At 33.9% G+C, this 24,570-nt stretch overlaps 1 protein-coding gene across 1 annotated transcript in view; it reads right to left on the minus strand.

Annotated features, from left to right (window-relative positions):
- The window catches only part of LOC102809754 (general transcription factor 3C polypeptide 3-like), a 36,578-nt gene extending 12,450 nt beyond the window's left edge, over positions 1–24,128 (minus strand). Inside the window, exons 1-12 of the mRNA XM_085503461.1 lie at positions 24,000–24,128; positions 19,193–19,400; positions 16,617–16,697; positions 15,815–16,000; positions 15,543–15,619; positions 13,776–13,890; positions 9,596–9,762; positions 6,625–6,712; positions 5,461–5,690; positions 5,168–5,252; positions 2,614–2,675; positions 416–596 (exon numbers count right to left, since the gene is read on the minus strand). Coding sequence (XP_085359587.1) covers positions 416–596; positions 2,614–2,675; positions 5,168–5,252; positions 5,461–5,690; positions 6,625–6,712; positions 9,596–9,762; positions 13,776–13,890; positions 15,543–15,619; positions 15,815–16,000; positions 16,617–16,697; positions 19,193–19,400; positions 24,000–24,095 — 1,576 coding nt within the window. The 5' untranslated portion in view covers positions 24,096–24,128. The remainder of the gene's footprint in view (positions 1–415; positions 597–2,613; positions 2,676–5,167; positions 5,253–5,460; positions 5,691–6,624; positions 6,713–9,595; positions 9,763–13,775; positions 13,891–15,542; positions 15,620–15,814; positions 16,001–16,616; positions 16,698–19,192; positions 19,401–23,999) is intronic.
- Between the last annotated feature and the right edge of the window lie 442 nt (positions 24,129–24,570).

Consider the following 24,570-nt stretch of genomic DNA (forward strand, 5'->3'; position numbering starts at 1 on the left):
TACTTTAAATTTAAATAGTGAACTGCAGATGATTTTATTGTTACAGTAATGTACCTCAAATTCATTTTTGCATTAAACGATTTGCAGCAGAAAATGTTGATGATTTACTTCAATAGATACATGTATATGATAATTATGAAAGTTTGAAAGTTAAAAGTAAAAAAGTTAATTTATTTCTAAAATATTGTACCAAATGAAAATAGCATCCCATTTTTGGAAAAAATGATGCAGACATATGTTTTAAAATGTGACGAAAGCTGACTTTAATTGGTGTACCAAATTACATCAAGATTTAGACAATATTTGAGTGTTTATTTGCACCCATCTTTCTGAAAAGTTAACCAGTGATTTTTTCTTACCTATAATATATAAAGTTGATTGCCAAGATCACTCAAATCATTGCTTGTGTACTTACCCTGTGAAAGTACTTGCAATGCTTGGTCTGTATGTCCAAGCTGCTGCTCAATGGCTGACAAAGCCAGGCGAGCTTCTAAATGCGATGGTGCTAACTTTATTACTTTATGATAGCACACTGATGCCAACTGAAGTTCTCCAAGACAATTTACACATTCTGCATACCGCAACCAAACAGCTGCCTGGATGAAAAGAACAAATAATTGATTTTCACTTCACCGCGAGATGAAGGAATGGGACATATTGAACGTCTCTGGTAAAAAAATTGTTTAAAATACATGTACATGCAATTACAGTTATCAAATAAAACATACAATATCAAATTAAACACTGAATAATTTATTGCCACTTTAATGCTATCAAAAACTGACAAACCTACTAATGATCAATTCCATGTTAAAGCATATGGTATCACATGCTATCATCACAGTTACAGTTGTATATCCACTTTGCATGAACTGCAGACAACTTCTCACGGATTCAAGTATATCATGATGGCTTTGGCTGTACAGTTTTTATCAAACAGAATCCTGAACTCAAATTTAAAAGTCCCCCAAAAGTAAGTAAATGTATATGCAAATGGTCTTGATTAATAGTTTCTGATTTCAGACTTCATCCAAAATAATGACTATTATCAAAGAAAGCTTAGAAAGAACTCAAGCAGCTTGACGTATTGCAATGAACAGAAATTGTTTAATTACTTTGCGAATCATATAACTAATATACAGAGAATTGATTGCTAAAATCATGGATTTGTTGATTATGCCTGTGCAACTAGTATATGCACCAAATTTCATCAAAATACAATGAGTGGTTTCTGAGATATCTGAATTATGCAAATAAGGTAATTAATATTCACAGATTTCAACCCAAAGCTAATCAACTCTACATATCATCCCATAGTAAGAAATGTCATCAAAATCATTATATCATTAGAACAGCTTAAAATGCTAATTATGCAAATTAGGTAATTAATATGCACAAGTTTCAACGCAAGCCTCATCAACATTATTTATACACATTATTTTATAATAGCATTCACGAAACAACTTTCAGCAAAATCCAATGTAGTTTCTGCGAAATAATAGAAACTTGATAATTATGCAAACTAGGCAAATTATATGCACAGATCAGATCAAAACATGACCAAGTCTATGCATTCACTCCAGAGCATCTAAGTATAATGTTTCAATAAAATCCAACTAGAAGATATCAGCAAAACAGTCCCGAAACAGCTGAAAATTGGCTATTATGCAAATTAAGTAATTATTAAGCATGGATTTGAACCAAAACCTCAATCATATCTGCACATTACCCCAGAGAATATATCTACCAGGGTTTAATCGAAATGCAATGCGTAGTTTTTTGAGATATGAGTAAAACAGATTATTATGCAAATTAAGCAATTAATAAATACAAATTTGAACCAAAACCTAATTAAATCTGGGCAATCCATTAGAGCATCTATGTACCAAGTTTCATTGAAATGCAATGAGTAGTTCTTGACAGACAGACACACACACACACACACACACACACACACATACACGTCTTACTGTCATTGTGATGACACACATTGGATTAACTTTTAATATAGTTGAATTAACTTTTAATATAGTTGCGATATGAACTTGATTAAAATGCACTCCTATATAGGGTTACATATTAATTGGAGTTTAATTAAATAAAAGTTGAATATCCCATGACTGAACATAGAAATGTTTGTGATGCTTGGGTTTAGCAAAGGGGAAGGTATGGTACAATTATATTAATATTAATATTAATATTAAAATTCACATTAAGCATTTATATATTATATTTATAAATTATGAAAATAGTGAGGGTCATCACAATGTAGGTCCTGTCGTCACAAGTGGAAGTAAAGTTAAATTGAATTTGTCACAACATTGTTACTACACACGCACATAGACACACTAACTGCAATAACTCTCATTGTGTTCTTCGCACACAGAAGTCAAAAATGCGTGTCCTTAGAAAAACAAATTGACCAAAACCATGTTTTTTCGTTTATTTCTGGGCCTTATTACAGAAAAGGTGCATAAATAAGAGATTGTGTTGGTTTGCTTTCTCTAAGAGTGAAAATATAGCAATATTATAATACTGCCCTCTTGAGGCCAACAGCAATTTTAACACATTGACATGGAAAAAGCGCCCCCTTGAGGTCAACTAACAACTTACCAGATTGTACTTCTCAGAGTTCACTAGCAATGCAAGAATTGGTTTGGCTTCTTTGTACATACCTAGTGGATGGAAATAAAGGTTACCTAAATGTTCTACCCAAAATGTTGTACCCAAGTTTGTACCTAAATACTGTACCCAAAATGATGTACCCAAATGTTCTCCCCAAAATGCTGCACCCAAATGTAGTACCCAAAATCCTGTACCCAAATGCAGTACCCAAAATGCTGTACCCAAATGTAGTACCCAAAATGCTGTACCCAAATGTAGTACCCAAAATGCTGTGCCCAAATGTAGTACCCAAAATGCTGCACCCAAATGTAGTACCCAAAATGCTGTACCCAAATGTAGTACCCAAAATGCTGTATCCAAATGTAGTACCCAAAATGCTGTACCCAAATGTAGTACTCAAAATGCTGTACCCAAATGTATTACCGCAAATGCTGTACCCAAAATTCTGTACCCAAATGTAGTATCCAAAATGCTATACCAAAATGTAGTACCCAAAATGCTGTACCCAAAATGTATTACCCAAAATGCTGTATCCAAATGTAGTACCCAAAATGCTGTACCCAAATGTAGTACTCAAAATGCTGTACCCAAATGTATTACCGCAAATGCTGTACCCAAAATTCTGTACCCAAATGTAGTATCCAAAATGCTATACCAAAATGTAGTACCCAAAATGCTGTACCCAAAATGTATTACCCAAAATGATGCACCCAAATGTAGTATCCAAAATGCTGTACCCAAATATAGTATCCAAAATGCTGTACCAAAATGTAGTACCCAAAATGCTGTACCCAAATGTAGTACCCAAAATGCTGTACCCAAATGTAGTACTCAAAATGCTGTACCCAAATGTATTACCGCAAATGCTGTACCGCAAATGCTGTACCCAAAATTCTGTACCCAAATGTAGTATCCAAAATGCTATACCAAAATGTAGTACCCAAAATGCTGTACCCAAATGTATTACCCAAAATGATGCACCCAAATGTAGTATCCAAAATGCTGTACCCAAATATAGTATCCAAAATGCTGTACCAAAATGTAGTACCCAAAATGCTGTACCCAAATGTAGTACCCAAAATGCTGTACCCAAATGTAGTACCCAAAATGCTGTACCCAAATGTAGTACCCAAAATGTAGTACCCAAAATGCTGTACCCAAATGTAGTACCCAAAATGCTGTACCCAAATGTTGTACCAAACTGTTTGTTTGGTGTTTAAAAGAGACAAATATTAACCACATGCTTTAATGCCTTAGTGAAATAAACATTACTTAGTTGATTTTTCGGACTATCACTTGAATAACACAAGATTTGAATAAAAAAAACACTGATGCTTTGGTTGATTATAGAACTGAGATATATTTGTAAGTGCTAAATGTAAGGAAAATTAGATACCAGATTACAAAGCATCTGCAAAAAAAGATTGACAAATTAAAAATAAGTTTTTTAATTTTTAATGATAGTTAACACAGAAAATATAACTAAAGTTTCCATCTGTTCAAATATTTTTGAGAAATTGATAAAAAAAAAATTTCACTTTCAATGTTTTTAAATAGTGTAAAATGAACTCTACTACTTTAAAAAAAATATTTCTTTGCTTTTGATATAAATTAGTATTTAAACAACACACTTTTTGTCCTATGTCATTTTTAATTAGGGTATTAGAGACTACAAACTGCCTAAATATGCGGATGTGTACAATAATGGGTAGTCAAGACTATATTTTAAGCAAACATCCTCACTCTGTTCTGTTATTAGGCAATAATGGGAAGTTATTTTAATTATAATACCATGAACTGTTGAAAAATTTAATATAGCGGTAGTGGAAATTAAAAATAAAATAAAATGTTGTTAGCATGTCATGGATGCTTGTAAACAACATACAAATATACGCACATAGGTAAATTTCCAGATGAAAATGCGCAGGATTTCCCAACCTCAACATATACATGTAATAATGGGTTTGTTTTTTAAACTTTCCAATGTGGAGAAACATTATGAGATGCACACACACAATCTTCTTGTATGCTCAAGCAATAACCTCAAGCACTGCACTGCCCTGTTATCTGATAACAGAGCTGCATGTGGTACTGAACGACCAATGAGACTGCAGCATTTTAGTAACGGGCAGCGATCAGTAATAAAATGTGATGTACACACGTAAAATACATTGTTATAAAGTTTGAGTGTGTAATGCACTATGACAATTTGGCTGCTTATCCAGACGCCCCAAATTTGGAAGATTTTAGCATGGATGAATTATTTTCTATTATTGTTTCAAGTAATGATTTTTTTCATTCTTAGCATTTTTGCAAAATTTATTTTCTATATTCTTGATATGTTTTAGTACTGTAAGTTTTTGTTGTCCTGAATGTTTTGTTCTGTTATTTTTGGACTTTACTCAAGATTTCATTGGTACGTTCCAAATAAAAAATTCTATCTATCTGAGTTAATTACACATCAAACACAACCAATCAGTGAGGATCTCAATAAGATGCTTTCCAATAACAGCTAAGCAATCATAAAAAACGATGTATTTACCGACATCTATATAGGCTTCAGCTATGTCTAAATACAGATCACCCATTTCATCCGGACTCTCTTCAAATAATGGTGCCAAGATAGTCTATAGATGAGAAAATATGTACAGTAAGTTGAAAGAGTCAAACAATATCAAACTCTTACCATGTCCATCAAAGCATTTGTCTGTAAAAGCTGATAAAACTGGTACCATTTCTTTGATATTTTCACTACTTATTACAATTACGTTAATTAGCACTGATTGCATGATTATCACCAGAACATATTATTCATGATTGTAGTTTAGTACTGACCTGTATAGGCTTAGTGTGTTTTGTATGCAGCAAACATATAGCTAGTTTAATTCTTAGGTCAATGGGTATCTCTGCTGGTACGATTACATCATGAATGTCGATTTGATCTAAAGATTCCAGCTGATCCACCGTTCTTTGCTGAATAACTACCCCACAGTGTCTGCAAAGGATCTGCAAAGCTGTGTCATACTGTTTCATTGACATACACAGCTCACTGGATATATTCACGTCTGAGATAAAATATATATAAATATGTAAATTCATATTATATTACAGTTGTAGCAGTATGTTGTGTTTGGGTCCCAAGTTTCGGTATCAGTGTAAGTTTTGATAACAAATAGTTTGAAACAGATAAGTTTATTGAATAAGATCTCTAATTCATCACCATGTAATATCAGATTCATTTTCTTCTTTTTTCTGCAATTTATTTGAAATATTTATAAATTATTATTTTTTCATATAAAGTTAAATGTATGTTAGTGACCACCCTTATGTAAAGACCACCTGCCTATATAAAAATCCCAATGCAATTTATGTGTAAGAAGACCGATATAAGAATCACCTGATACACGACCATCTTTGGACCATCAATGCATTTTATAAAAGTGACTTGTATATAGAGAAAATGTCTAATGGGTTCAGTGATCACCCTTTTGACACAAGGTTGGTAAAATGAACATATGTGTAAAAGCCAAAATGATGGAAGTTGGTTACATGTTTAGTATTTACACTGTTCTATATAAACTGACATATTCAATTCAATTCAATCAGGGAAACAAGAATATTTAATATTCTCTTTTGCTGACAAATTGAACTTTAAACTAAGAAATTATTGACATAAATTTATTAATGAAATAATTGATCATGAATTGTAAAATATACCTTGGGTGGTTGCTTAATAAAGGTTTGATTATATTTTATTTTATCTCACTTAATTTAATATTTATTTGCCAGTTATGAATTTTTTCAAAGTTTTGGATATAGGTTTCATTCAAGGAAACACATTGGGACATGCTCTGAAAATTACTTACAATAATTTGCTTGGTGTTTTTTAAATGTGCATGATATGATAACCCATTTTTTATACCACTTAAATTAGGAAAGACACCCAACATCATAAAACTGGTACACATCTTGCCGGGATGAGGAATATGAGTAACATACCTTCAGAACTGATAAGATCTGGGTGATTCTCCACAGCTTTCTGCATTGCATCGATTGCTTGCTGCGTATCACCCATCCTGTGGTAAGTCTGTAAAACATAGTTCAAAGCAATTATTGATCTATATTTCCCCAGAATTAAAATATGAAAATACAAAATAAAATACATTCTAAGTCAAGGTCATAAACAGACTACTCATCATTGACTCGCTGTTACAGTGCCATCCACAGGCCAAAATTATTTTTTTTTTACATTTTTACATCTTTGTAATATCTACCTTTATTACACATCGTCACTGAAAGGCTGTAAGTTACAACGTGTCGTAATTTTTGTGGTATTTTACGGGGTATTTTCATCCTACCATATTAGGAAATGTGAATTCCAAATATGGAATGATTACACGCATAACCATCCTCTAATAACAAAAACAAACATGGCTGCCACCAGAGTTTTACTGGATTCAACAAAAACATTTTGGATTTCGGCATTCCCATGTATCATTGGAAGGAAAAGATGTATAATAATAAGGTTATTATGAGAATCCCTCAAAGTATGCACTCAGACTGTACGCCGCGCATTGACGGTCGATACTCCAGCTGTACTGTTATCATGCATACTTTGCGGTATCCTTTATGGTGTTTTTGAACGCAAGTTAAGCTAGATCTAGGGAATCTGAAAGCCAGTTAAATGTTACATTGTGCTTGGATTGTACTGCATCACAAGAAATAAATCGAGGTATGAATTTCACAAAAATTGATTCAAATATACTTCCAGTACTACACCATTCTACAATAATCTTCAATAATCAAAGAAAGAAAGAACTCCCATGTGCTGAGAGTATTGGAGACACATTAAATATAATTTGAAATTACTTAGCTGAAAACTAATTATGCAAATCAGAAAATTAACATGAACAGATTTGATTGTAAAACTAATGAGGTCTGCGCAATGTAACAAAAACTCTATGTACCAAGTTTAATTGAAATGTGATTAGAACCAAAAAATTATGAATTATTATGCTAATTAGAGAAATAATATGAACAGAGTTTTACCCCAAACTAATTAGGTTTGTACATTGTCCTAGAGCATCTTTGTACTAAGTTTCATTAAAATGGAAATTAGTACTTTAGATATCAGTGTGAAAGCTTAAAATTGGGTAATTAATATGTACAGATTTTAACCCACAATTATCCAGGTCTGTCTATTGTCCTACAGCATCCATGTATAAACATTTATTGATATGTGATGATTAGTACCTGAGATATCAGTGTGAAAGTTGGAAATTGGTTAATTATGCAAATTAGGTGATTAATATGTACAAATATTTATCAAAAACTAATTGGGTCTCTGCATAATTCTAGATTCATTGAAATGTGATGATTAGTACTTTAGATATCAGTAGAAAAGCTGAAAATTAATTATGCAAATTAGGTAATTAATATGCACAATTATTTACCCTGAAACTAATCAGGTCTCTGCATAGTCCTAAATGATCTATGTACCAAGTTTCATTGAAATGCGATGATTAGTACTTGAGATACCCGTGGAAAAGCTGAAAATTAACTAATTATGCAAATTAGGTGATTAATATGCACAAATATTTATCTGAAACAATCAATCTCAGCATAGTCCTTGAGTATGTAAGTACCAAGTTTCATTGAAATGTAATGCTCACTACTTATATCAAAAGCTGAAAATTAATTAATTATGCAAATTAGGTAATTATATGTACTGATATTACCATAAAAACTATCAGGTCTGTGCAGTGTCATATGACATCTATGTACCAAGTTTCATTGAAATGTGATGATTAGTACTTGAGATATCAGTGGAAAAACCGAAAATTGACTAATCATTATGCAAATTAGGTAATTAGTATCCACAGATTATTACCAAAAACTAATCAAAACCTCGCATTAGTTCACAGCATCTATGTACCAAGTTTCATCAAAATCCAATGAGTGGTTGTTTAGATATCAGTGGAACAGTCATGGAACCACTACAAAATAGCTAATTATCATGCAAATTAGGTAATTAATATGCACGGAATTTTACCAAAAACTAATCAAATCTGCGCATATGTTCAGAGCATCTATGTACCAAGTTTCATCAAAATCCAATGAGTGGTTCTTTAGATATCAGTGGAACAGTCATAGAACAGCTAAAAATTAGCTAATAATCATGCAAATTAGGTAATTAACGAGCATTGATTTTTACCAAAACCTAATCAAATCTGCGCATTGGCCCAGAGCATCTATGCACCAAGTTTCATCAAAAACCGATGTATGGTTCTTGAGATAGCAGTGGAACAGTTGGACATACATACACACACATACACACACGCACACACACACACACACACATACTTGTATTGCAATATGTTCCGAGGACTTCATTGGATTAACTTTTAATATAGTTGAATTAACTTTTAATATAGTTGCGATATGAACTCGATTAAAACGCGTTCCTATATAGGGTTGCGTTTTAATTGGAGTTTAATTAAACTCAATTACAATGCAATACAATGGAGAATTGCATTTTAATTTGGTTTAATTAAACAAGAGTTGAATATCCCGTGACTGAACATAGAAATGTTTGCGAAGCTTAGGTTTAGTATCGGGGTAAGGTATGGTATAATTATATTAATATTAATATAACGTGAACCATACCTTCCCCCGATACTAAACCTAAGCTACGCAAAACGTATTAATAATCGAATTAACTATTAATATAAATTATGTTTTCCGAGGACTATGAAAAAGGTCCTCGGAAGGTGTGTATGTCCTCGGAAGTTGCTACATATCTGTATTTTTGTCCTCGGAACATATAGCAATGCAAGTACACACATACAGACACACTAACTGCAAAGACTCCCATTTTATGCTTCGCACATGGGAGTCAAAAACAACTCTCTATGAATAACACAAATAATAGAATATAATGCAGAATCTAAGACAAATAATACAGACATACCATAGCCATCTCTCTGGCTAATTCCAAATATTTCTCGCCTTCGTTCATTGGTAACAGTTTTAACACACTTTGATACGAATCCATAGCTCGTCTGTAATCTTCTATTCTTTTATACAAGTTTCCTCTCTCCCACATCAGAGCACAGTTAGTGGGATCATACTTTAACGCTGCAAGAATGTAGTTTACAAAGATACAACAAGCAGCCTGTCAGCTGAGATAGCTTAGCTGTTAGCAATGCACATTTCAATTAAAGAACAGAAGATATCATTAGAAAATGAACATTAAAGCTGCAAGCAGCATCACAGGGGCCCAAGTATACATGCCATAAAAAATAATGTCAAATGATACACATGATACACAATTAGTTTGAATGATTAGTACCATGAGGTCGAAATGCAGTTGGTTCCATATATTTATTTGAGATATAAAGGTTATTAATATATGGTCATCTGTTATTTTAATCAAATCTCTTGTTCAACGTTGTCATAATAACACAGGATTCATCATTCTAACTACAACAGTGCTTGAGTTATAACAGTTATGATTATTAATGAGGTTAGAAGCCCCCACCCCATGCAGTTGGTTCCATATATTTATTTGAGATATTAATGTTATGAATATTAATGAGTTCACATGACCATATATGGTCATGTTATTTTAATCAAATCTCTTGTTCATTGTTGTCATAATAACACAGAATTCATCTTCCTAACTGCAAAAGTGTTTGAGATATGGCAGTTATGCATATTAATGAGCTAACATGACCGTATATGGTCATCTGTTATTATAATCAAATCTCTTGTTCAATGTTGTCATAGTAACACAGGATTCGTCTTCCTAACTGCAAAAGTGTTTGAGATATGGCAGTTATGCATATTAATGAGCTCACATGACCATATATGGTCATTTGTTATTTTAATCAAATCTCTTGTTCAACGTTGTCATAATAACACAGGATTCATCATTCTAACTACAACAGTGCTTGAGTTATAACAGTTATGCATATTAATGAGGTTAGAAGCCCCTACCCCATGGGTGCCCAGCCACGTGGCCTAGCAGTGTGCTATTGGGGCAAAATGATGCATCTGATGACACAAATGCATATACAAAATTTGAAAGAAATCAGACTAATACAAAACATGTAGTTGCATAAGTTCTATTTTCACAAAATCCAAGATGGCGGCCAAACCATGTGACTGATCAGAATAATATTATTTTTCTTATATGGAGCTAAGGCCTGGCATGGTAAATATAAAAACATCTAGTAGATTGGTTGACTCACCTCTGAGAAACAAATGCCCAAACTTTTGATCAATTTTGCTTAAAATCCAAGATGGCGGCGAAACCATGTGACTGATCTGAAATTTTTTTTAGGTTTCTGAAAGGGTTAGAGAGGGACATGCCATGACGCAATATTTGAAATTAACGCTCAAGTGTGGCATGAGTAAAAAACTACTTCCTGTTGAGAACAAACCCAAAATGGCGGCCAAACCACGTGACCAATCATAATGAATTTCTCAAATCTAAATCTGCTCCATATATAGAAGCTAAGTACTGTATATGAGAACATTTTACTTGGCGGTTCTGAAGAAGAAGATTTTTAAGTGTTTTTACCGTTTTTAGGGAAAACAAAATGGCGGGAAAAGTCACATGACCGCTAAAGTTTTTATTTCTGATATTTATTACACACGAGTTGTACTATACACCATAAAAAAATCTAGACGCCTAGACCCTCAGAAAGTGGTCAAACAGCCACTTCCGGTTTTATTTCAATCCAATATGGCTACCAAACTAATTGGCCAATCAAAATTCTGAAAGCATGTTGCACCAGATCACATTAGGGACTATCAGTATAGAGCATTATCAGACCATTCCGTTCAGCGGTTTTCTCAAACGACTTGACGAAAAAAGTTACGGAAGAAAGAAGAAAGAAGAAAGAAGAAAGAATAAAGAAGAAAGAAGATGAAGAAGAAAAAAACGAACAATAAGAATAGGGGCCACGCCCTACAGGCTTGGGCCCCTAAATATGTAGACTTGCTGTTTTTAACAATAATTCAAAAATATCACTTTTCACCAAAAATGACAAAAATAATCATCAAAATTAGATAATTGAAAATATCACCACAAAATTAACAAATCTGAGAGAGGTTCACATGTAGTACCTATATATGTAATATAAAAGCAATCAGACTTGTGGTTTTTAACAAGATGTCGAAAATATCACTTTTTAACAAAAAATTACAAAAATATTCACTAAAATTAGAGAATTAAAGATATCATCACGAAATAAACACATCTGAGAGAGGTCCACATGTAGTACCTATATATGTAATATCAAAGCAATTGGACTTGCGGTTTTCAACAAGAAGTCGAAAATATCACTTTTTACCAAAAATTACAAAAAAATTCATCAAAATTAGAGAAATGAAGATATCATCATGAAATGAACAAATCTGAGAGAGGTCCACATGTAGTACCCATACATGTAATACCAAAGCAATTGGACTTGCAGTTTTTAACAAGAAGTCGAAAATATCACTTTTTAGCAAAAATTTCAAAAATATTCACCAAAATCAGAGAACTAAAGATATCATTACAAAATGAACAAATCTGAGAGAGGTCCACATGTAGTACCTATATATGTAATATAAAAACAATCAGACTTGTGGTTTTTAACAAGATGTCGAAAATATCTTTTTTTAGCAAAAATGTCAAAAATATTCACCAAAATTAGAGAATTAAAGATATCATTACAAAATGAACAAATCTGAGAGAGGTCCACATGTAGTACCCATATATGTAGTATCAATTTGAAAGCAATTGGACTTGCGGTTTTAAACAAGAAGTTGAAAATATCACTTTTTACCAAACATTACAAAAATATTCACCAAAATTAGAGAATTGGAGATATTATCATGAAATGAACAAATCTAAGAGAGGTCTACCCAAGGTACACATGCACCAAGTATCAAAGCATTCAGGCTTATAGTTTTCAAGAAAAAGTCGAAAAAGTAAAACATTGACACGGACAACGATGGACATTATCACTCATACGATAAGCTCTGCTCGACAAAGTCGACAGCGGAGCTAAAAATGTGCGCTGCACATGCAGTCAACCAGCTTGAATGTTACATATTGCAATAAAATGCATATGCATAGGTTTCTTATGATGTACTGCATGTTTATATGCAAAATATAATTTGCAAACTTCTTATATAAACCGAGGCATATTTGTTTCCTATTCCCAACAGTGCTATGTTGTTGTGACAGTTCCCAACATTTAATGTCACTATTGTCTTTTCTGACTTTTTTTATTTGTGAAAAGCTCATGTTAAATTGATGCATTTAAGCCATGCAAACCATATTCATGTAAATGACTACATGTACATATGTGTGACCATATCCTATCATAATAGCGTGGAAGTTGTAATGCAGTATCAAAGCCAGTCCACCCACACAGGGGGAGGGTCGATTCTTTGCTATTCAATCAGGGAAGAGTTAAACTCAAGTCTTCCAAGCATGATGCAAGCAAACACTATACTAGCAGTTTTAAATCTGTAAATGGGATTCCTTAATTTTTGAATGGTAAAGTCAACTTTTGTTTACCTTGCATGAAATAACCGTTTTCCTATTATTTTTTTTTACAATTTTTTTGATCCAGATGTTTTAGTGATGAATAATTATGTTATAACGAAAAATTATAGAAAAGTACAAATAATTATAAAATAATTAATTTAAAAAAAAAAATAAAAAAAAAATACACTGGCCAATGTGGATCACAAATGAGGAAATCAGATAATGTGCAAACATTCAAACAATAAGTGAAATTGTAAAAAAACAGGTGGTGGAAGTGAATTTGACATGTGTTACGCATTGAAAGGAATGACATACCAAGAATAGCCTTAACATGGGCACAGAAGAGCAAAAAGAATGTGAGAAGATCAAAGGAGACAAGGAAATGATGATGATGATGATGACAAATAATAACAAAATGTTTGCGACGAAAATTGATTGTGTTGAAAGGGTTATCCTCCCTGACTTCTGACCTTTCTACCACTCTCATAAGAAGATGTCCTTATCATTTTTCTCCAACAATATATGTAGTCTCATGGACAACAAACAATGTTAACAGATATAACAATTTTAATTTTGTTGTATGCAGTGATAACCATTTATTTACCTTTACTGTAGCACAGGATGGCTTGTTTAATGTTATCTTGTTCCAGCGACATTTCAGCCAACTTGATCCACTCTTCAACATCACGAGGACTTAAATGAGCAGCAATCAAAGAAAACTGGAAAAAAAAACATGTAGGAATAAAATACTTTTAAATTTGTTCTTGCAAAATACTGCATCACAAACTTTCTTAACCAGCGGCTAAAAGTATAGATACACCACAGGGAGTTGGACAAACTTATGTATTTTAATAAATTATTAAATAATAAATTGTTATATAAATTTTCTTTTAACCCCCCCCCCCCCCACTTCCTGGTCTCGATTTCAAGTAATCACTGATCCGTGTTTATACCACTAACAGTCCCTCAACGTTGAGGGACTGTGTACCACTCTTTCCTTTATCACAACTTTGTTACGCGCTAATGTTAGATGCAAATTTTAACGCGCGATGTAGACACGCCCTATTATAGTAAAATATCCCAAGGGTTGAAACGCGCCAGGACTGTGGCATAAAATCACGCATTCGAACCTTTCAAAGTTCGTTTTCTTTACATATATGGCATCTGTAATGACATGGATGGCATTAGAAAGTGACACAATTGCATTTGCACTTGAATATTTGACAAATTAAAACTCATTGCGATTGCGCGACATGGCAGGAGCACAACCGTAAAGCCAGAAACCGGATGTTGCGATCTTTGACCTCTATTGCAAAGAATGACTCGTATATTGTTGTCACATGATCAGAAGTAAACAATTTTCCCATGAATTGTGCTGCTGCTATGTTGATTATTTTCATTAGAAAGATCTCGAAGAGCAATGCGAACGACATTTGATGTAGAAACCATTTTACAGAAGAGTGTCGGAGATCACACTTGCACGCACGCAGCATTTCATGTTTATTAATGCATCTCATGAATAAATTAAATGCCCACTTTTACTATGTAATAGGATGTGTCTACGTCGCGCGTTAAAATTTGCATATAACATTAGCGCGTAACAAAGTTGTGATAAAGGAAAGAATGGTATAAACAAGGATCAGTGATTACTTGAAATCGATACCAGGAAGGGGGAGGTAAAAGAAGAGTTATATAACAATTTATTATTTAATAATTTATTAAATACATAAGTTTGTCCAACTCCATGTGGATACACATTTGTGGGCACTCAAAGTGCTAAAAATATTTGTTTTAATTTTTTAGCTGCTTACACTGTCTTTGCTTCACACTGTTACCATTTTGAAGCTGTACTACAAGCAGAACAAAAAAAATGAAATACCATGAAAACTGCTAAAATGTCTTTTTTTAAAGTACTGCATAAGTAGCAAGGCTGTAGATAAATAATGAACCTAGTGTAACTATTACCACCTTGCCCATTGAGAATCAAATGAATGAATGGATATAGACTAACGATGCATGGCAAAAATAAATATGACCCCTCCCCCAAATGCAATAATATATTTACTTAGGCACAAGAACAATGAAGTCATCATATTTAAATGTAAAAAAAAAATAATATTCCTATTACTCAAATAATACCACATCTTCAGTATTAATCTCAATGTATAGAATACTATAAAATAAATTTTAGAAATGTTCCTATAAAAAATTAGTACAAGATATCTAAGCAAAATTTGGCGAGAAAATTACTAGTTACAAATGTAACTTGTTCCTCAATTAATACTATGTACTTTTAACCTTTGATAGCACATGGTTTTTGTTCAACATATATTAGGAAAGTTATCTTTCAAAAAAATGTCTGCATACTAACCTGTAATGACCTTTCTATGTCTCCTTTATCTTCATATATCATACCTAGCAGTTGAAATGGTTCATAACTACTTGGTGCTGGTCAAAAAGAAAAAAAATTTATTACATACAAGTACAACTCTTTGTTCAATTTTCATTTTTAAATGTTTTTCTCATATGAAACATTATCTGAAATAAAATGAATAAAATAAAAATCTACATATACTCATTCAAGATGTGAATGCTTTGGTTTATAAAACACACAGCCCCATCTATCACCCATGAATGACACACCTTGGCGTATAATCTCCATACACATTTTAATGGCATCTTCATGGTCACTTCGTGCAAAGCGCAAATTAGCTTCTCCCATCAATCCCCTCAGAGCTTTAGGAACACGGTTTCTTCTTTTTTGCATCTTACGTTGCTGTTTTCGTTGTTCTCTGTCAAATCGCATTTCTACTTCAAATGCACTCACATCTGTAAACACAAAAGAAGAATGAAATAAAATATATTTTTCCAAAACATAGATTTTTTTTTAAAAGTATGCACAGATACAATGTACTCTACATACTCTACAAGTGACTTAAAGTTGTCGTATTGGCAAGAATGTGTTTGAATCCATTGACATGTGAAGTAATATGTGTACTGTAATAAATATAGCCAGGCCAATAGCAGAACATAGCTGAGCAGTTCTGTAGTTCGGCTGTGGTTAAATTTTGAGCATCTTCGGAGGTCATCAAGTTACTGCTTGACTAATATAAGGTTATTACAAGGATTCTGCAAAGTATGAACGAAGACACTACAGCGGAATTATGCGAGTTTAGAACAGATTTAGCAAAATTCATTGTGTGGGATCCGGTCAAACCTTTGAGGCAGCCATGTTTTTTTTTTATTATTAGAAGATGCTTATGCGCATAATGGTTATATGGTAGGATGCAAAAACATCCAGTACAATACCGCAAAATTACGGCACGCTGTAACTTATAGTGTTACGATGACAGATGCATAATATACAATTTAACAAGATTACTTAAATATGCAGGAACTTTAGAAACTATGAACACCAAATCATACTGCGGTATTCTAATATTACCTTCCGATGCCCCGATCTCCACGTCAGCTTCAACATTTGAGTCATCAACCATGGCAGCAAATTCATTGAATGACAAGTCTCCTAGAAGACAATAGGTATTGTACGGTAATATTACCGTTAGCATTTATGTAGATTTGGCTGTGATCAAATATTTTGCATGGCATACATGTATATTGGCACTGCGTTCAAGCAAACATAGAATATGGAACATTTGACATTTCCTAGGCTAGTTGTGTTCCAAAGCTAGATTTGAAACAGCGCTGCATATCAATATTTTAGACATTCCAGATAAAATATAAATCAGTCAATTTCCATTACGCATAACTTGTGAACACCATAACTGCTGATTCCAATTTAATGGCTCATTTCGTTACTACATAAATTGTATGTTAAAGACTTGAAATGATTTTACAGATTTAAAGGGGAACTGATACAATAAATAGGGACAAGATGGCCACCGCAATTAGTAAGCTAATCCGAACCAAGCCGCTCACATCGTGGCGGGAGCTCCGGGAAATGTGCTATTCACAATGTTTAGAGATCAAGCTGTGATTTCAAATACAATTCTAAAGGCGTATGAATATGTACACTCATCTGATTGGGCTTTTGATATATAAATCAATAAAACCGTTTTATCAGATCAAGTTTGCAAACGACTCAACAAGATGTCCATTTGTTTTTACTAGCACAACCAGTAGTTGAGGTCCATGGTGCCAAATATTGAAACAACATCAATTTTGTAATAATTACAAACGCTATAGATGCATGGAATGTTAAAATTAAGTGAAATTGCTTTGACAGAACGCTTTCTTCTTTCTCGCCGCTCAATTAATTTTGACTGTACAGTAAACCTCACGTTCACCCACTAGACCACAAGAACTCAAATCTCATACAAGATACAATCCGATACCAACCTTGCACACACAGGCTGGGATTAATGGAAGACAAGGCTGTACATTTTGATTTCCCAGGCAAATGTTATAAACAGGTTACACGATAAGCCCGCAATGTCGCTGCGCCTTTTTATTACTCAACATTATTTTGTTATTTTATCACGAGAATTCCTGTGTAGTAACCTCAACTTATAATCTTCAGTAAACCTTTTCATTGTCGCCCCCAATTTTCGGATATTATATGAAAATTTAGTGGCAATAGTAAATTCATATTTTTTTTACCGATTTGCGACAGAAATATAAAAACCTTGACCGTCCTTGACGTTATATTAGCAGTCTGGAGGAATAGTGTGTATATACGGATGCATAGGAAAGTTCATTCTCAGTTTTACAGTATGAGATCAGTACCGTCAATAGACCGACACAACGGAAACATGACAAGTCGGCGGATTTTGTGTTCAGTATCAAGTGGACTGCTGCATTTACTAGTGCGCCATCATCAACTTGAATTAGTATACTTCCGCATCATTTTATCACGACGACGCAAATTGTAATCCATTCAAAGGATGTTTATATCAGTTGTAATTGTTTTGTGGGATTAGCAGAACAGGGGAGAAAGATAAGTTTCATTTACTTAAAGTGGACAGAGCCAGAGTTAATTGGGATTGAGCGATTTCCCTTTAAGCTTTAAACCACATGTCAGTGTTCATTGGTCTATTATGTAAAATCATTAAGATATTGTCTCATGGCACCATGAAAAAGCATTTTTTTGTAGGTTTCAGTGATGTATTTTGTAAACAATTGTTCTAATATTTTACAAAAATCATTACTTTTGAACAATTCCATTGAGCACAATGTTAAAGAAAAATTTACACTTTATAAAACCCAGATTTTGAAATAATTCAAGGACACAATAAGTAGCCATCATTAACAATATTAGTATTCTCATAATGCCCAGAAGTACAATTTATTTTGAAATAAATTCTTGGTATTTGCATTCCTGAGTAGGCTTCACCCTTAAACATCATTGTATGCCAAAGAATTTCACCCATTTCAAATCTCCACATTTATCTATCGAATTAATCAACCTAATCTTATAAAAGAGGTATGTCAAAGTACAAAATTCAGAAATTAGCAAATTACTCAGATTTCTTTTATTTAGTCACAAAAAGAGATTGTACCTTGTTATTTTCACAGAGTGGACATGATTCAATAACATAGGGGCTTGTTTTATAATTTACAGTCACTGATGAATATTTTTAATTAATATATGGCTCTATGTGATAACAAAGTGTTTTTAACATTTACATATTGAATGGATTTGTCTATGTTTCAAATAGTTAGTTATCTGACTGACAATTTTAATGTAAAAACTGAAAATATTTGTAATAATATTAATGTAGTCATTCTCATTAAAAGCTCTGTAAGATTGTATTGGTCGACCCACTGTTTTTGATTGAGCTTGTTAGGATGGATTGTTTGGGCAGATGATTTCACTACTGGGAAATTGTTTTATTTCCCTCTCAAAGTATAAATACACACTTTAAAAATGTGGATTATCAGGATATGCTTTCTGTTTACGTCTCCCACTCCCAAACTCTCCCACAGTAGCATGATGTGTTTGATCACTCCTAATATATTATATTTCACATTTGCATTTCCCTTGAATTGATATAAACTAACCTTGGAGATAGGCTTGGGTGATCTGTGGATCCATGGGCATTGATTCACCCTCCTCCCCGTCTTCCTCTTCATCGCCACTATCATCATCATCCTCCTCTTCCTCATCATCATCGCTTGTCATGTGCATCCCTTGATTTTGTGCATAGTTGTGTTCGGGATGAGCGCCAGAATGGCTAGGCTGTGGCTCATCACTTACGACGCCTGATACCTACATGTACATGTAATAGAGAGAAAGCATGCTGTCAATAAACAAGTCAACAATAATAATATTAACTATATTACGCAATTGCACCATTGGTGGGTGCTGTATGGTATATAACAAACTAAGAGATATTATAAAACACAGACTTATTTATATTAGGAAAATTTATATTAGGTTATATAAATTGTGTTTTTTAAGTATTTTGCAAGTGAAGTACTACTATTCAATATGCAAGTGAATATTACATTTCAGTTAGCTGTATTACACATTTTTAATTTACAGTCTCATATTGTATATTTTCTTTACTTCAGATAAGTCAGCATGTCCATAAATTTTTTATCTTGTTTGGGTTTCAAGACACTGTTTCTTTAAAGTGCGGCTCAGCAATCCCAGGGATTGTACCAGTGCGTCATGGGAAACGTAATTTGCATGGTCCGCCGAGTTGTTTACTTGGTACACGGCTTTTATAATTTTAAACGAAGGTGTTAACTCTGTAAGCTAACATGATGCATTACGCTATTATCGGATTTCAAAGGACTTATTGAATCACGTTCAATGCTCACTGGCCCCCGCAATCTTTTTAAAGCAGTTTTCTTACTTGCATCATAAAGCTCCTTATTTAGTTCTGTGCTTGCAACGGAAATTGTGGTTTATTTGAATGACATACACAATGTATAGTATCGCACAGTACAACATGTGCCATAGCGTGTCTTGTCGGAAGGTGAAAAAAAAAGGCTCCAACAAATTAAACAAACAAACAAACATAAACTTCTTGATACGGCTGTGTGGCATGGGCATACCCAGTTGCCCGACGCCAAATATACACGAATATATGTGCGGCTTATACATCACGAAACGCGGACACGCATACCTTTTTTTTTGCAATGTTGTCGGTCAACAATCATTTCATTGCGAGAATATAGTTCAGGGAACATATAATTTTTTGCGGGATTTTTTCAATTTATTTATTTTAAGACACATTTTAAAATTGTCGAGAACGTCTTAAATTAAATTTGAGAAGCATTCGCATATTCATGGCAATTTGTCGGGGAATTATTTGTTGACGAGCCCCTCGAAAGAACCCCGCTATTATAATGACCAGCCAGGCCCGTCACATTCGGCAATAAACTAATCTAGGGCAGTACCCACAGCTTGTTCGACTTGTCAATGACAACGGGGTGAAACCATTCATTTTCCCTTCTTGTAACTGACCTAGTTCACCTCTATTTCCACTGAAAAAATAAGAATTGAGCAAGTTTACAAGCCCTGTAACTGGGAACGTCTTTTTTGGGGGCACATACACTAAGGAAGTTATTGAAATTATTACACACAGTCTCCACCCTTACATGCACCTCAGCTCGTGCCATCCACACTTGCTCCGACCGGACCACTTCATGGAGCACCAACATCGCCCCTGAAATGACCAGACAAACAGCTCACAGAATATCATTTCCATGATATTACTTACATCATCAACTCTGCAATTATATAAACATACCTAGAGATTGAACAAACAACTCGGGATTAACGCCTTGCATTTGCATAAATTCATGACTGACAGTCATTTCGAGCAGTCAGTTGACTGTCTGAGTCGTGCTTTCCTGTAGCTTTTATGTGGGTCACACATTTTAGCACTCAGGGGCACCTCCCTCCCCAGCTATGTATCAACTGACCCAATGGTTCCTAAATAACAAAAACTGATGTTATCTCTTCATTATTTATTTTGAAATTCATATTTATTATGATTACTGTTGTTAAATATCATCACTTTTGTTTTATTTTTAACAATGACATTTAGGTACCATTTTGTACAGTAATCATTTAGTTTTGTCGGGAATAGAAATGGATATGCTTATTGTTTACTATTATTACTGATATTGAGTATCGTTTTATATTATTATACTGCTATAGACATCGTTTATACCGCCTAAGCTTGAATGTAACAAAATTTGTATTGACCAATCACAGTTTTGGGAACCGTTCTAGAAGCCGTATCTACACACGAATTGGTGACGTCACAAAATTCATGACCTTCAATCGGGGTCCGTTCCTCGGTATATACGAATTGGTATATACAAATTACAATAAAGATACTTAAGACATTACACATAAAGTAAAATAAATCATGTGACAATATAATGATAATAACGGTAAAAAATCCTAGCTTAACAGTTGAACAGAACGATCATATAGTCAGTCGGCTCACGCCGAGGGGCACGCACTTTGTTGCAAAATGGTCGTGTGGTTGAAACTGGGTCATGGCGTGACGGGTGAGGAAGACATCATTAAACACTCACAAAATCACAATAAAACGGGAAGTGGTTGCATATTACGGCGTAGCCAACATAGGAAATAAAAAAACACCCAATACAAATGACATGGGTTTGAATCACACTATCAATAAGAAACCAGCAATCGTTTCGGCTTTCCCGTTCAACTCATCGGAACACTGGAGTAGTTAGAAAAATGAACACCACTCAACGACCAACGTCGTGGCGTGGTACATAAGCGTGCCATCAAAATAAAACAAAATTAGCTTGAAAAGACCGTGGGTTCGAGTCCCGCTCAGAGCTACCGCAAAAACATAAATCAAATAAACTGAAATCCCTCAAACCATCACAAGTAAACAAAGAATGTCGCGAAAAAATAATAAACCTCGCAAAACTCCACCACGCAAAACTGAATGAATAAATAATAAAATAACTTGTGTCTTAAACTGGACGACGCGCAATTTGTTCAACAGTTTCCAGATTGTGACAAGAGATAAACAAGACCCAAGTCAAGGTAAGTTTTGTTGAAGTGTCGATGGCGTTCCCTGTATTACGAAAACAATTCAGGCAACAGACGAATATCTTCTGTGGTGTTGTGGAATTTATACTGTGTCTGCGGAATTGTTGATTGAGGGTTCGAAGCCAGCAGTTAACATTTTGTTAGAAAGTTTCACAATTAAATCAAATATCCAATGATACCAGTATATTTATTTCATTATTTTAACAACTTGCAATGGTGGAAGTTGGTCAAACACAAGTTCTTACACCTAAATACGTATCAAATATTTGTCTACACATTTATTCTCTCAATTTAACAACCTTGTAGAGGTGGAAATTAATTAAACGACAGGTATTTACTCACAAATATAATGGTCAATATTTGTCCACACATTTATTCTCTCAATTTAACAACTTGTAATGGTGTAAAATTATTAAATGAGAGTTGTCTACACTAAAACAAGTCTCAAATATTTGTCCGCACATTTATTTTCTCAATTTAACAACTTGTAATGGTGTAAAATTATTAAACAAGAGCTGTCTACACAAAAATAAGTCTCAAATATTTGTCCACACATTTATTCTCTCTAACAAATTGTAATGGTGTAAAATAATTAAACGAGAGCTGTCTACACCAAAATAAGTCTAAAATATTTGTCCGCACATTTATTCTCTCTAACAAACTGTAATGGTGTAAAATAATTAAACGAGAGCTGTCTACACCAAAATAAGTCTAAAATATTTGTCCGCATAATTTTTCTCTCACTTTAACAACTTGTAATGGTGTAAAATAATTAAACGAGAGCTGTCACACCAAAATAAGTTTAAAATATTTGTCCATACATTTATTCTCTCAATTTAACAACTTGTAATGGTGTAAAATAATTAAACGAGTGTTGTCTACACCAAAATAAGTCTAAAATATTTGTCCACACATTTATTCTCTCAATTTAACAACCTGTAATTGTGGGAATTAATCAAGCGCAAGTTGTTTACACCAAACTAAGTATTAAATATTTGTTGAGACATTTATTCTCTCAATTTAATAACTTGTAATGGTGCAAAATAATTAAACAAGAGTTGTCTACACCAAAATTAATCTCAAATATTTGTCCACACATTTATTGTCACAATCTAACCACTTGTTAATAGTGGAAATTACTTAAACGTGACTTGTTTATTCAGTTGTCATCAATGCAACTTACCCGCAGACAGTGCTCAACAGAGTATCATTATTGAGCAATTATTAACAGGAACGTGTCTTGGCATTAGGGTTAGGGTCGGGTCAGATATGAGCAACGCAAATGGCAAACATCCAATTGGCAAGATGTACACTAATTTGCAATAAAGCTAAATATGAAAACAAATCAATCATTTGCCTGACTATCCATATGGTTCAATGGATATGTACAATGTAGGCCATGTGAGAGATCCAGTACGGATAGCATTAAAAAAAATGCATAAAATGTAGGTACGTCTTCTGGAGGCCTGCCCAGTTTTGTATATTTATATCAAAGTTTCCCCGCTCAGATTCAGAATCCCCACGAGGATATATAAGCATTTGATTCAGGGCTCTTCTATACTATGTTCCCATAGTAACAACTTGTTATTCATTGATAAGTATGTGTCGTGTCTGACTGCTGGACAAAGAATATTACGTCCAAATATACCACTTCCCACAAGTTTGTTCAGGCAGTTTTGTAGACCGTCTGCGGACTCCGAAATACTATTGTCAGCTAGTCATCCGCATACTGTTCCATGTTCAACATGCCAAAGTAAATCAAGTCAAACCCACTTACGGAAAAAACATGCAATCGCAATACAGGCTGAGACTCACCTGCTCCGAGTCGTCGATCCGTTGATTAAAATCGTCAAATGTCATCTGATTCTGCAAATATTTCAATAAGTCCTCTTGGCTAGCGTTCACTGCCATTTTTGTTTTCTGTAACACACTGGCACAAGCCCGACGCTGCTGGCGCTTTCTCGAAAAAGCGCCACCACCGTTGGTTAATTCTTTTTTACGTGGAAACGACTGTCATGGTTCTTCTTTTACTTTACTGTTTTTATGTGCTCTTTGCAGGTGCAGGCAATAAATACTGTGACGGAAACCAGCGTATTTATGTGTGTTGTGACTAATACGAATACAAGTGCGCATTAATTACAATAGCCTTTCTCACTTATATCAGACTTTCTTAATTACGACAGACTTCCTTAATTGCTCACTGTCTAGTAACAGGGAGTGGGGGTACTCACTTTTGATTTCGGATAGAAGTGTTCCGCAGCCTATTGAAAACGGGGTCCATTTTGCTAAAATTGCCGAAAATCTTAAAATTTGTGGCTTGACCGTGAAAACATGGGTCAAAATAGGGGCGCATATCCGTATACTTCCACTATTAGAATACCGCTTC

This window comes from Saccoglossus kowalevskii, chromosome 9 (assembly GCF_978046115.1).
Source record: "Saccoglossus kowalevskii chromosome 9, keSacKowa6.1, whole genome shotgun sequence".
Lineage (NCBI taxonomy): Eukaryota > Metazoa > Hemichordata > Enteropneusta > Harrimaniidae > Saccoglossus > Saccoglossus kowalevskii.